This window comes from Coptis chinensis, chromosome 6 (assembly GCF_015680905.1).
Source record: "Coptis chinensis isolate HL-2020 chromosome 6, ASM1568090v1, whole genome shotgun sequence".
Taxonomy (NCBI): Eukaryota; Viridiplantae; Streptophyta; class Magnoliopsida; order Ranunculales; family Ranunculaceae; genus Coptis; species Coptis chinensis.
The window spans coordinates 76,290,509-76,304,482 of NC_141461.1; the positions used below are offsets into that span (position 1 = coordinate 76,290,509).

At 38.3% G+C, this 13,974-nt stretch overlaps 1 protein-coding gene across 2 annotated transcripts; it reads right to left on the reverse strand.

Annotated features, from left to right (window-relative positions):
* Nucleotides 1-234: 234 nt before the first annotated feature.
* On the reverse strand, nucleotides 235-9,295 carry LOC147494523 (uncharacterized). 2 transcript variants are annotated; one of them, XM_086568961.1, is made up of 3 exons: nucleotides 9,163-9,295; nucleotides 7,290-8,596; nucleotides 235-643 (listed from the first exon to the last, which is right to left on the reverse strand). In XM_086568961.1, the coding sequence occupies exons 2-3, from the start codon at nucleotides 8,536-8,538 to the stop codon at nucleotides 597-599; spliced, it is 1,296 nt and encodes a 431-aa protein (XP_086425087.1). In that variant the 5' UTR covers nucleotides 8,539-8,596; nucleotides 9,163-9,295; the 3' UTR covers nucleotides 235-596. The 2 variants fall into 2 exon arrangements, with proteins under 2 accessions (XP_086425087.1, XP_086425086.1); XM_086568960.1 differs by lacking the exon at nucleotides 235-643 and adding an exon at nucleotides 5,953-6,244.
* Nucleotides 9,296-13,974: the final 4,679 nt, after the last annotated feature.

Here is a 13,974-nt window from a genome sequence, read left to right on the forward strand (position 1 = left end):
TGTTTTTTTTTTTTTTTTTTTTTTGGCCTGAAGATTTTGCAAGAAAAGAATTTTGTAGGAGAAGAGATGCAATTAGATTAAGCTATTGAAAAGAAAGGCTAAATAAAGTTTTGTAGGTCTAAGTATCCCCCTAACATATACTTGGGTTTGCGTTTTTGTGCTATATGTAAACCTTTTTTGTCATGATTTTTTTTTTTTCGATAATACCTTATATATATATCATTCAAACTTAAACCAAAACCGGCAAAATATTATGAGTCAAGAGGCACTGTGGAAGTTGACACACTTGCTGCTGCTGGGGTGCCCATTTTGCCAACAAGTGTGCCTCTCCATTGTCTTTCCTACTTAACCACTTAAATTTACAAAAAGTTAAGGGAGAGCTTAATCTAGTCACATGATCTCTCAAGCTCTCATACTACCAAGAACAATCTTGCCTATTAAGAGCCTTGATGCTTTCTGAACAGTCTCCCTCTACCAAAAGCTCAATCCATCCTGATGTTAATGCCAATCCTACAGCTACCTCAGCTGCCACCATCTCAGCTTCCTCTGCTGATCTGGCTTGGTACCTCATAGTGCCAGCCCCCACTATCTTCCCTTCATTGTCCCAAGCAATTGCCCCAGCTACTGCCCTTCCTGTTGCTACCTGAAAAGAAGCATCAAACCTAATATTAATACACTCATTTGGTATAATGGAAAAAATAGTGTCAAAATCAAGTTTAGAATCAAGGTCATGAGCAGTAGAAGATCTATGCTCAAGGTGGCATGCAGCTAAGCTAGCATAGCATTGTTCTGCCTCCATCACACTCCTTCTGATTATCCTTTCTCTATTCGGTTGTCTATGCTCGAACTTGGCTTCATTTCTGGCTTTCCAGATGTTGTAAATAAGATAGCATGCTTGTACCCCAGCTTGGGATTCATGCTGCCTGCTGCTGTTGCTCCATCTTAGGAACTTAGAAACCCAATCTCTGACCAAATTCTTTCCATGAGCCTCCATTCTCAGGCCCAGGCTTGATGAGAACCACATGGCCCTTGACCAATCACATTCAAAGAACAGATGGGCATCATCTTCCAAAAGGTTTGAACAGAGAGGGCAGGAGAAATCCCCCAACATTTTCCTAGATGCCAGCCTATCCCCCATTGGTAAATCCTCCACATAAACCTTCCAAAGGAATAACTGGATATTGGCTGGCAATCTAGATTTCCAGAGAAGCTTAACAGCCTGAGTATTGAAACTGGAACTCTGCCCTACATTCTTATCTTTGGTAAGATACTTGTAGGCAGTTTTCACAGTGAACTTACCAGACTTCTCTATACCCCAGACCATCTTGTCCTTTCCCAGTCCCAAAGGTCTGATCACCACCTCTTTTATTCTGTTAGCAAGGATAGGGGGGAAAAAGGCTGTGAGTTTAGCCTCATCCCACCCAGTCCTATCCTGTTTGAACAGCTCATCCACTTTTAGATCATCTAGTCTGGAGTCCTCCACTCCTAGCTCTCTCAGAGTCTTAGGATTTCCATTACTAACAACCCAAGGGTCATCCAATATAGAAGTGGAGTTTCCATTATGGATCCCCCAGATCAGCCCCCCCACTAATGAGATTGAAAGTTCTATGTATGTCTTTCCAAAAGAAAGAGGCATACTTAGGGGGCTTCCAAACATCTCCAATCCAATTTTTTCCATAGATGCTTGCTAGGGTTTTAGTCCATACAGAGTTAATATCCATAGCTGCTTTCCAGGGAAGTTTTGCTAGCATAGCTAGATTCATTTCCCTCATCTTTCTGAACCCCAATCCTCCAACATATTTGGGTTTACATAAGTTATCCCACCCTATGGTGTGGATACTTTTTGATTCCCCAGTCCCATGCCAAAAGAAGTCTCTGCAAGCTTTGTCAATCTTGTTGCAGGTAGACATAGGTAGCATATATGTAGCCATGGCATATAGGGGGGTGGCTTGTATCACAGACTGGATCATGGTAACTCTTCCAGCCTGGGATAGCACCTTAGCTTTCCACCCTTTAATCTTATTATGTATTTTATCAACTAAATAATCAAAGTCCTCTGCCTTCTTTTGTGAAAGCATGATAGGAATACCCAAATATTTCTCTTTGGGGTCAAATAATCTCATCTTCCAGAACTTTTTCAGCTTGAGTTTATTTCTAAACTTGATATTTCTACTGCAAAACTATGCTGGACTTATCAAAATTTATGAGTTGTCCTGAAGCAGCACAATATTCTTGAAGAATCCTTTTTAGGTGCCCCCCCTCCTCAAGATTGCCTCTGGTGAACAGGATAAGATCATCAGCATAAAGGAGATGAGATAATGTTATCTACCAAGGCTCTTCTAATCTTGATCCCATGTATATGCTTTTCAGCCTCAGCTCTAGCAATCATCCTAGAGAGGACTTCAGACATGATGATAAAAAGATAAGGGGATAGGGGGTCTCCTTGTCTGAGGCCCCTCTCTGGAGTAATCTTATTTAGAGGGCTGCCATTCAGCAACACTTGGAAAGACACTGTGGATAAGCACTGCTGGATCAGATTCCTCCAAGTATAAGTAAAACCCAGTCTTTCAAAAATGTTATCTACCAAGGACCATTCCACCCTATCATATGCTTTAGACATATCCAATTTTAAGGCTATCCACCCATGACTTTTATCTTTCATATGTTTCATATGATGAAACATCTCACAGGCCAGCCCTGTGTTATCCCCTATATTTCTCCCTTTAATAAAAGCCCCTTGGAAAGGGGAAACAATCTTATTCAAGTGACACTTCAGCCTATTGGCTAAGATCTTGGAGATCACCTTGTAGCAAAAGTTGCACAGACTGATAGGCCTAAAATTTGTCACAGTCTCAGGGTTACTAGTCTTGGGGATGAGAGCAATGTAAGTTTCATTAAAGGTAGGGTTTAAAACCCCATTGATGAAGAAGTCCCTAACAAAGGCAACAATGCTCTTGCCAACAATATCCCAAGTGTTTTGATAAAAGCAACCTTGGAAACCATGGACCAGGAGCTTTTAAGCTCCCCATCTTTCTAACCACTCTCCAAACATCCTCATAGGTAGGAACAGCAATGAGAATATCATTCTCTCTTTCAGAGATACAAGGATGAAAGAGACTAAGGATATTCTCATTTACTTGAGGGTGATCAGAGTTGAACAGAGTTTTGAAGTAAGAGTTGATATGGTTTCCCACTTCAACTCTTCCCTCACTCCAGCCACCCCCTTCCTTATTGAGCCTCTCTACTTTATTCTTCCTTCTTCTATAGATGGTTGAGAGGTGGAAGAATTTAGTATTCCTCCCTCCATCTTTCAGCCAATGATTGGTGGATTTCTGTTTCCAGAAGCTCTCCTCCTTAGCCAACCAATCAAGCAACTCAGATTTTAAGACCTTAGCTCTTTCATAATTGGTTAAGGAGAAAGGTTTCTTCAAGACATCATCCAAATCCTTATTCACTTTATTAATATTAGTAAAAATATTACCAAACACCTTTTTATTCCAAATAGTGAGGTGTTGCTGGGTTATCTTATGTTTAAGGATGACCTCAACATCAGGCAAACCATGGGTAACAGAGTTCCAAGCAGTATCAATCACAGACATACAAGACGAATCAGATAACCACATGTTATAGAATCTAAAAGGTTTTTCATGTGTCATATTAATATCAGCAGTAGCAGTAAGATTAATCATGATACATAAATGATCAGAGGTGGCATTAACAACATTAGTGACTTTCATATTAGGAAACTGGAGAATCCAGTCCTCCGAGGCCAAGGCTCTGTCAAGCCTCTCTATAATATGGTCATGAGGTTTTCTATTATTACTCCATATAAATTTGGGACCATTGAAACCTAGGTCAAACAGACCCAGGTCGGTAATGAGTTCATTAAACTCAGACATGCTTCTATTTAAAACACTATTACCTCCTATCTTTTCATCAAGGGAAGTAATCGCATTAAAATCCCCAAAAAGACACCAAGGTCCAGGGATCATATTGGCTACTTCCCTGAGCTCAGTCCAAACTTTATGCCTATTACTGGCAACCGGTTCACCATACACAAAGGAGAAAAACCAGGTATTATTACAATGGTAATTTCTAAGTTTACCTGTCACTTGGTTACGAGAAGCTCCCAAGATTTCCAGGTCCACACCTTCTTTCCAGAGCACAGCAAGCCCCCTACTGCGACCCAAAGCTGGAACACTGAAGCTACCACTATACTTAACCATCCTACTGATCTTCTTGATCCTATCACAGCCAACCTTAGTTTCAGACAAACAGACAATCTCAGGGTCAAACTTACCTACTAAGTCCTTTAGATTTTGAACTGCCGTGGAGGAACTAATTCCCGGCAGTTCTAGGCTTGTATCATGGTTGATGAGGCAGCTGTTGTGGGACAGCTACCGCGAACCCTGGAGGAGACATCAGACCCCCACTGCTTTCAGACTCATCACCAACCAGTTTAGCTTTCTCATACCCACTGAGGCCCTTATCAGGACTCCTAGAAACAAAGGAGCACTCCCCTATACTGTGTTTCTTCCCCTTGACCACATGTCTTCGCATAACCAACGAATCATCCATAGCTAAAGGCTGAGGTTGCTTGAACAAGGAGATACTATCATCAGCTGTTGTCATGATTTTTCGTAAATAGCATAGATGCTGTGCAAAGTATAGTTAAATAGAATGGACTGCAGTATTGGACTGTCAGATGGTTACAATGATCTTATTCTCCTACACCAAGACCAACCTAATTCGTTACAGGAGGAGAGGAAGGCACCACGCGATCTGCCGAGGATGGTAAAGGTCAACTTTGACGCAGTTTATGATAACATGACATACCATTTCAGGTGCTTCCCAGATATATCTTTTCAACAACACAAGTAGAGTGTGCTTTAGCAGCAGAGCTCGCCATAAATACAAAAAGACAACAACAGTGCACAAGCATCATTTTGGTAGGGGATGCAAATTCCATTAAGAAAATCATAAAACTGGAGTGTTTAGGTAGGACGGAAAATCAGTTATTACTAGAATTTTGTTTTAACCTATTAGTTTACTATCTTGAGAGTTGAATTAAAGTTCGAATTATTCCGTATTCGTCATTGCATAAATTGCAGTTTCTCTCTAGTTGATAATTTGATATTAGAACACAGTTTCTCCATTCAAATTACAGTACGTCCTAATAACTTGGTGCCGAAACAACAAATAATGTGTAAACTTAAGTAATACAGAAAATAGAGTCCGAATTTGTTCACCAACACTTTTGCTGGTAAAATCTACCAGCACCCTTAGTGGCCCACGTGTCCAGCAAACAACCATATCATTAATTTCCTTTTTTTTTTTTTTTTTTTTTTTTTTTTTTTTTTTTTTTTTTCTCTAAAACAAAATTAATACAAGATATACATGGAAATAAAGATTTCTCAATATTTTCACCCAAAAAATACGACACTCTCTCTCCCACTTTAGAGCCAGGAAAGTGGAGGCGGGCCTTGACAAAAGTGGATGAAATGAAGCAGGGCAGTGTTAATCACACAATCCATGTACATACATTCTTAATGGTTCATTATGTTAAGGACAAACAGATTGAGAAAGCTTTGGACATTTTCTAGAAAATGAGAACAGAAGGTTGTGAGCCAACCATTGTTACTTATTCTGCCCTGATCTGTGGATATATATGAACCCCGGAATAGTTTCCAATGCTAGGAGCGTCTTTCTCCGAATTAAACTGGAAGGACCATATCCTGAGTTTAGAACTTATTCAATGTTCATCACTTGGCTCTGTGAGATAGGCAGGTCTGAAGAAGCCCTGCGGCTTGTTAATGAAATGTTGGATAGTGGGATATTCCCTAGTACTGTTAATTTTTGTACTATTTTTCATGAGTTAAACAGAGAAGGAAAGCAAGAATTAGCTCATATTGTATTACAAAAGAAATGTGTTATGTGTCATTTTGTCGTGCATCACTATCAACTTCTAACCTTTCAATATAATGGTCATAGATGTCCTTATATATTCATACCCTCTGACACCATACAAACAACACGAGGAGATCCCAATACCCTCTCTGGCACTTCCTTTTTTACTTGTGGCCATTACTGACCTCTATTCATTCTCATTGCGCGCGGCCTACTCTATACAGGCAGCACAACATACATTTCCACAAGATGTCCTTAACTCCACTATCCAGATGCTGTCGTAGGAAAATTGAGATGAGTAAAGAACCAAATCCAGACAGAGTCCTGATTACATCGCCTGTTACCTCAGAATTCAACTCGTCATTGTATATTTCAGTTTTTTCTTTGTTTCAAATTAAAGAGTTGTTTACTCATTATTAAATAACAAAACAGAGAGTTGCCTACAAAGAATTGCATTCCTCGAGTTGCTCCTCTGTTGCTAGAAAGAAAGCTTTGGTTATAAACCACTAATTGAGAAGAGGAACGGAGAGAGAGAAAGAAGTTGGAGGGAACTATGTGTGAAAGAGAAGTTCAAAACGGCCGGGTTTTGTAAAGAGAATCTCAGGAAAAATTGATTTTCTTTTTATTTCTAACTAATTGATTTATTGATTTGTTAACATATATATGTATTATAGCTTAGTTTTACCTGCAAAGAGTTATACTCCAACGCAAAAATAAACTAATAACCAAATAAATTAGGAAGAAAGGTATAAAATTAATGGTCGAAATAGATAGAAGGACTAGTATTACACCCCCACTAGATGAGCCCCATAGCTTGCAATAGATAGAAGGACTAGTATTACACCCCCACTGCATGCAATAATCATTATAATAACTCTATAAGATACTTTAAGTAACAGACATAACTAAGGTATAAAATGATCACACAGAAGACGCAAATGAAGAAGAAGAACAAATAGAAATCAAACACTGCTGTATATCATACTATCCAGAAATAACACCTTTTCAAGTCTATGCTTCCTAAGCAAAAAGAAGTTTTTACACTTCACCAAAGAACTATTTAAGTACAGACATTTCGACTCAATGTGTTTCCAGCATTTTACAAAGGGTTAACCAAAATCGGTCAACCCAACTTGACTTTTTTTTAGTGTGTATTTAGGGGGGAGACCCTAATTTCCCATCTAGTGGGGGGGAAATCCTAATTGGCTCATCTAGTGGGGGGTAACACTAGTTCACCCTTCTACAAATCCTATTTGCAACCCTAAGTTTCCTAAAATCAGTTTTGTTGATAATCGCCTAATTCAATTCAGTAACAATATTCGAACATTAGTGATGACATTTACAGCTGCTTTCAGGTGCATAGGACTAGAGCAACAACTTACTTTCTTCCAATGCAAATTGTTGGTGGAGACTTCGTTGATGATCAGCAAATTCCAGATACAACTCCCTCAACTGCTTCCCTCTCTTAAATTCTTCAGATCCACTCTTAGCAATTGTTATTTCGTGGCCAATTGCAAGACTTGTATCACATGGACTACTGTCAGACATGTTCAAGTTCCCAATATTTGATCCACGCCTCAACTTCTTCTCAGTTATCACCCAAGGTCTTCCCCTTGAGGACAAAATTATATGAGCTGGATTATCTAAAAACTCAGATAACTTCTGGAACTCCTCTTGGCAACCTACAACAAGGATACCCCTAGCATATGATTCTGACGACAAACTTGGCAATACTACTGCTTGGCAAGTAAGAGACGCACGTTTCTTTAGAAAATCCACAACAGCAGAAGGAGATAAGTCCTTCTCCAAGTTCTCAATCAGCATACAATGTGAACTCAATTGTTCTGTCAGATCCTTCATAGACACATGATTTCCTTGTAAATCTTCATCCGGTACAGTCCACTTCACACGATCAGTTCGCCGTCCTTTGAATGTCCTAGGTGTACAATGCTTGAAGCTATTAGTTCCCATTGTGGAGCGAGAACGAGATTCAAAAAGAATTAACTGTTTCTTGGTATCACCAGAAGAGTCAGGGGTCCTATTATGACTGGTCGAATTATCACAGGTCAAACCAACTTCTTTGGGGATACGAACAGAGCATTGTGAAGCCATCTCATGTTTCTCTCTAGATATCTCGGTAAAAAGGGACAAGGTTGGATCTGTTAGTGGATTACCAGGTCGGATCAGGCAAATGTCAGCAGCAACACCCTTTGTCTTCGTCCCTGCATTTGGCCCCAAAAGCCAGTAAAGCTCAAACTTGCAATTGCACAACTCTTCTCCATTTTCAAATTTGTGGTCCTCCAAGCTAACTTCAGCAACAACTGCGTCATAGAATTTTACTTCATTACCATCATTAAAGACATAAGAAGCACAAACAATACTTCCTTCGATGGCCTTGTTGCATTCATAATCTTGTAACTGCAGAGAAGTGGGCCGAAACTTCTCGATGAAACCTTCCAAATCCTTGGGAGTTTTGAAATCGGTAGCTTTGTACTTTTCATCATATGCATCAGAGAAGCCAATGAACTTCACAGTTAGAACCTCTCCCTGTAAAGCCAAGTTAACTGTATACCAGGCATCATCCCACGCCTGAAAATCTACGCTGGCCGAATGAAAGTTCACTGGTACCATTGCAGTTTCTCCTCTCACTAGTATAATTAGCAACAACGAGGCAAGTAACACTTGAAACCTGCAATAAGCATTTCAAACCACTTATTATGGCATTATTAATGCCAAATTCTGTAAACAAATGGCATACTTGAAGACACAGATTACAGAAGCACTTAACAAGCTATGGCAAAGCCAAAAAGTTTAAAGTTACTAGAATATTTTCTGGAAAACGGAAAACAATTAAACAACTAGTATTAATTCATTCGCTATAACAAATAAACAAGGTTCAGACCCAGATACAAAAACATCCAGAGCTTTTACTAAATCAAACAGGCCAACCCAGGAATCTGAGTCTTCATGTTTGTGCGGAGGGTGTATATAAAAGTTTGTTCCTTTAGACGAAATGTAGTATCTTTAAGTTGATTTTCACAAACACGCAAACACATAATCAATAATGTTCATCAGATACTATCGAAGTTTAAACAACAAAGGAGTAATAAGAAAGTAAAGTAGCTTATTTTGGACTAAACTTGAGAAAAAGAAAGGTATGAGGAACTTATTAGTATGTTCTACTTTAATAACACCACCATAAATCTAGATATTATTGAAGTAACAAGTTCATAATCTTCAAGTGGAAAAGATTACCTTTACTAGGAGAGATGATGAACAACTTTTTTGAGGAGGAACACGTACGAGAATGATTAGTTGACTGGATGTTTTTATATGTCCTAGCTTGTAATAACTTGTATTATTCCCTCGTACGACCCAAATGGTGATTTTGGTCGGGTTCTTCATTATGAAGTCAGGGGTATTTGGGTCATTTTGCGTGCAACTTTAATGTAGGTGGCAATGAATGGAGAAATAAAGTCCTCATATCTCTAATAGTAAAGTACACTATAATTAACCTGACCTTTTAAATTATACCAATATTTTATCTACTACTAAATATCCTTGATTAGATATTAAAATATTCATATTTAACGCCTTTAAAAAAGACTATTTCGTCATTTCGACTTTTATTTCTATTTATACCCTTAAGTTATAACACACTCACAAAGGAGTTTCGTGTAAATTCAGGTTGAAAACCAAATGCACGCACTATATGACTATATGAATTATACGCATATATTTATTAGTCATAAATTAAAACTTAAATTACTATAAATATACTAATCATTTCTCTCTCAATCTCTACGTATCCCACATTTTATTCTTGCAGATATGTAACATGTTGAAAAAGAAACACGAGGACGCCAAGGATCTACTAGTTCGTGCTATTGTTAGCAACCATTCAAAATTGCCAACTCGGTTCTTTTGAATGGTTTGGAGATTTTTTAAAATTTATTTAGGCAGTTTCTTTTGAATTTTCAGTTTATTTAGTTCTAAACCTCATTTTCCTTTCCCCTCCTTTTGTTCCCTCTTTTGTTGCAGTGGATGTACTTGATTCCTCTTGGTTTGATAGTGATGAACGGCTTCACCCAAGCTATGACCTTGCCGAGAAAAGGAGGGGCAAAACCGGACTCCCAAACTCAGCAATCCACATCTTTATGTCTAGATTGTCGATTGGTGTTGATCGCACAGTTCTTCATTGACATTAAAGAGCCTTTTCTCAATTGTGAAATGTGATATTTCATGCTTAGACTTGATTTGCTTCAGTTATGTAAAATTTTCTCATCTAATAGTTACGTTGTAATGACATATTTTCCGGCAGTAAAGCTACACCAGTTTTGCATCAGAATGTGATAGTTATGTATCTCTCTACGTATATGTGTGACCTGATTTTAAGCGGAAGTGTATGTTGTACTTTTCTCTTTTAATTCTGTCTTTGTAGTAGATTCCTTTTCAATATGAGTTGCTCAAGTGGTGCGTCATGTTTTCTAGAATGTTCACGTTTACTCATCATGATATGTTGTTTCAGACATTGTTAGAGAAATTGAAGGCATTGTATTCAAACTTGGAGGGTCTTCCCCTTGATCGAATAGTCCCCACAGTTGGCCTTAACATTGGTCGTGTAGAAGCATCAAAAACAAAGCTTGTGTTTTGGGATTTAGGTGGCCAGGTAAGCGACATAAGCTCCTCCTGCAAGTTTGTAGGTCACGAACTTCTGTCATTGTGATGCATAAATTTGCATTGAAAGGTTGGTCTGCGCACAATTTGGGAAAAATATTATGATGAGGCACATGCTGTAATTTATGTGATCGATCTTTGCTTTGTCCGTCTCGGCTTCAAGATTCAAATCTGCATTGGGTTAGTGATGTTCTCTGCCCGATTTTTTTCTTTGCTGTTTTAGCCTTATGGTGTCCGTTATATTCTTTGTGCGAGTTAAGTTTGGATGAATATTGTGTTTCATATATGAATGGTTTGTGCAGAAAAAATACTTGCACCGGGATCTATTAGGGGGCACCTCTCGTGATACTAGCTAACAAGCGGTGAGATAGCTGCAAAATTTCTCTCTCAGGCCTATGTATTGAACTCCCATACTGCAGTTATAAAAACTCAATGCTTTGGAGACATGGTGTACTTTCTTAATTCAACTTTTTTGCTTCCTGTTATTAAAGTACAATCATGTTGCATAACTGAATGCTGTCCATTGTTTCCATCTCAAATCACATAAAAAAATCACTAATAAAGATGAGATTGAAACACTACTATTGCATCTGCTTGGCTTGCTTTGTCAGTAGTTGTTGGCTTGAAGTCTTTCACCACTCGGCTTCCTTGTGAATTTTCAGGTTTGTGGTATACGAATTTAAAGAACCGACTTGGAACTCTGCGAATCGACTTATTTCTTACGTTTAGATCTTTTGCTCCTTTGGATGTAATCAGGAAATCTCTCCGCTTATTCAGGTGTTATACATGGTAATACTACCAATTTCTATCTTATTTTGATATTCAACTGATGCTCTCTCTCTCTCTCACTACCCTTTTTGCATTGGCAAAATGAATATCAAATACTTCTTTGGAACAATGGTCGCTATCATAGGCACTGTTGGTGCTGGATTCTTTGTCGAGATGATGGGTACTTTCCGTGGATTCCTGTTATTAACTTCATTCCTATATTTCCTGTGTGCTCTTATTTTTGTCATGTTTGCTACTAGAGAACGTGTAAATTTTGATGAAAGTTTTTGTCATATATTTCTCCATTATGAGTATGACCTCAGAAGAACATTGCTTTGTGATGTTCTTGCAATTTTTGCAAATATTCAAGTGGTTAGCTTAGAATAGACCAAACGTATATCTAAGAAATTTTTAAAAAGAGATGTTACTAAGCATTTAAGAGGTTGGGTCAAGATTGTACATCCCTATATTGCGCAAGGTTGTCTGGGGTGTATTCCTTGGAAGTCTTTTCAGTGATTAGTACTTCCAAGAAAACATTACCTACAAATTAAATTTAGTTTGAAGTTTGTTCAATTGAGAAGTTTGAGTAGCATGTTTAGTTTTGTGTTTGGAAATGAAAAGGCTGGAAAGTGTTGTATGTGATGTCCAAGTATTGTTTAAGAAACATCTTGATGTTTATATACATTCGTTAACTTTGATTTTTTAGGCATATGACGTGCTTGGTATAGGGTATGTAATGTGGAAAGCCTACTTTGATCATGTAAGAGAGAGGTTTCGTGAGATGGAAACTCTACAGATATTTACGCTTGAGTATTGAGGTTCATTTGAATTGTTAATGACAAAAGAATGATTTTATATTCATCTTAATTAATACTTTTTGTTTGAATCGTTAATGATAAAAGAATGATTTTATATTCATCTTAATACTTTTTTTTATGTACTTATTTAGCCTCTACCCTTCTCCCTAAGTGATGGTGGGAATTGATCCCCAAGAGTTTGGCGCCCAACCACCGAGGCTTGAACAGCGGGACAGGAACATCTGTTATTTTATAAATATGTTTTCTTTTGTGTGTTCAGGTGTTGAATCTGGAGATACTATTCGTGTAGCAAAAGACGGCAATAGTGGGGGCTGAGGAGATTTATAAGTCGCATTTTTTGAAAGCAACTATCTCCCTTTCATTATATTGTCTCCTTCGAAATATTTCTGTCACCATGGTATTAGCAAACTATGTCAAAATCTTACTTTCTACAAGCAAAAGGATGGATACTGAGGGTGAGATCACTGGAGTCCTTTGCTTTTTGCATGTGGCTAGCCCTGAACTTCAGCATGCTCTACAGGTGCAAAGAATGTCGGAACAGGGCAGATTTTATCTTCAGGTATGTCCAGTGATCTCATTTCTGAGTTACATCCCGTGACTGAGTTAAACTCTTTCCTCAATGCAAAAAGGTAAACCACTCTTGAGTCAACTTTCTGGAGATTGCCCTCCCTATGATCCTCGTGCAAAAAACATTTTTATAAACTACTCTTAAGGCCTACTAAATGACTCATTTTTATTTTCCCTATAATCATACAAGAGACCCATACAAAAGGCTTAGAATCAGCGGTGAAGCTTCTGAGGATGAAATACAAGCAGCAAGGAACTTTCCATTAGCACTTCGTCGAGTTTGTGCTGCTGGTGAAGGTGGATATTGGAAGATAACGGGAAGTAGTTCAAAAATTTACGGCAAAGATGGGAATGTCGGGTACAAGAAGCAGTTCAACTTTTATAGAGGGAGGCCTGGTCTTGATGAAAAGACAGATTAGATTATGCATGAATATATAGTATAGCGTGGATCAGGAATGGTGGTAAGAAAATTTACATTCAGTACAACAATTTTTCATAGCATATGAAATTGAAATGACATTGTTTGTTTTGCAGTGAAATAGAGGATACTATATTGTTGGTGCTACATAGTCGTAAAGTATATGATGATATTGCTCGTGGCACTTGGCGAAAGTTTGAGTCTAACAGACCTCGTGCTGTACTTTTTGAAGGCCCCCCAGGTTTGCCATCTTCTGCAATCTTGGAAATTTAATACATTTCACTTATTACTCCCACCTCTTGGTTTTGCTCTACGGTTGAGGATTGCCTTGGGTTCAGCAAAGGGTATTCTTTACCTCCATAATGAAGCTGATCCTCCAATATTCCATCGAGACATCAAAGCTAGCAACATACTGTTGGACTCCAGATTTAATGCCAAGGTTGCTGACTTTGGACTTTCAAGACTAGCACCAGTTCCAGATATTGAAGGGACCATACCCGGTCATGTATCCAAAGTTGTAAAGGGAACGCCGGTAAGCATGAGTATACGCTGAGATTCCCCTTCTTCAAGCTCCACCTCTTTGACCTCCTTCTGCCATAATAGAGGATATACAGATCAAGAGTGAAGGAATTCTACTAATTCAAGTAACGACCAAAGGTAACTCTGTATCTCTGTACACTTATCACAGAAATTGAAGTTGGAAACTTGTAACGCGATACAGAACATTGTAGACTAGGGTATTATATAAGTACCTCAAAATTAATTGACAGGGATAATGGGATATTTATATATGAGTAATTGAATTATGTTATGCTTACT

Coding starts and splice junctions, on each gene's coding strand:
- LOC147494523 (XM_086568960.1), bottom strand. CDS start 8,538: ATGGTACCAGTGAACTTTCATTCGGCCAGCGTAGATTTTCAGGCGTGG. Junction 6,245..7,289: donor ACAATTTGCATTGGAAGAAA/GTAAGTTGTTGC, acceptor CTGAGGTAACAG/GCGATGTAATCAGGACTCTG.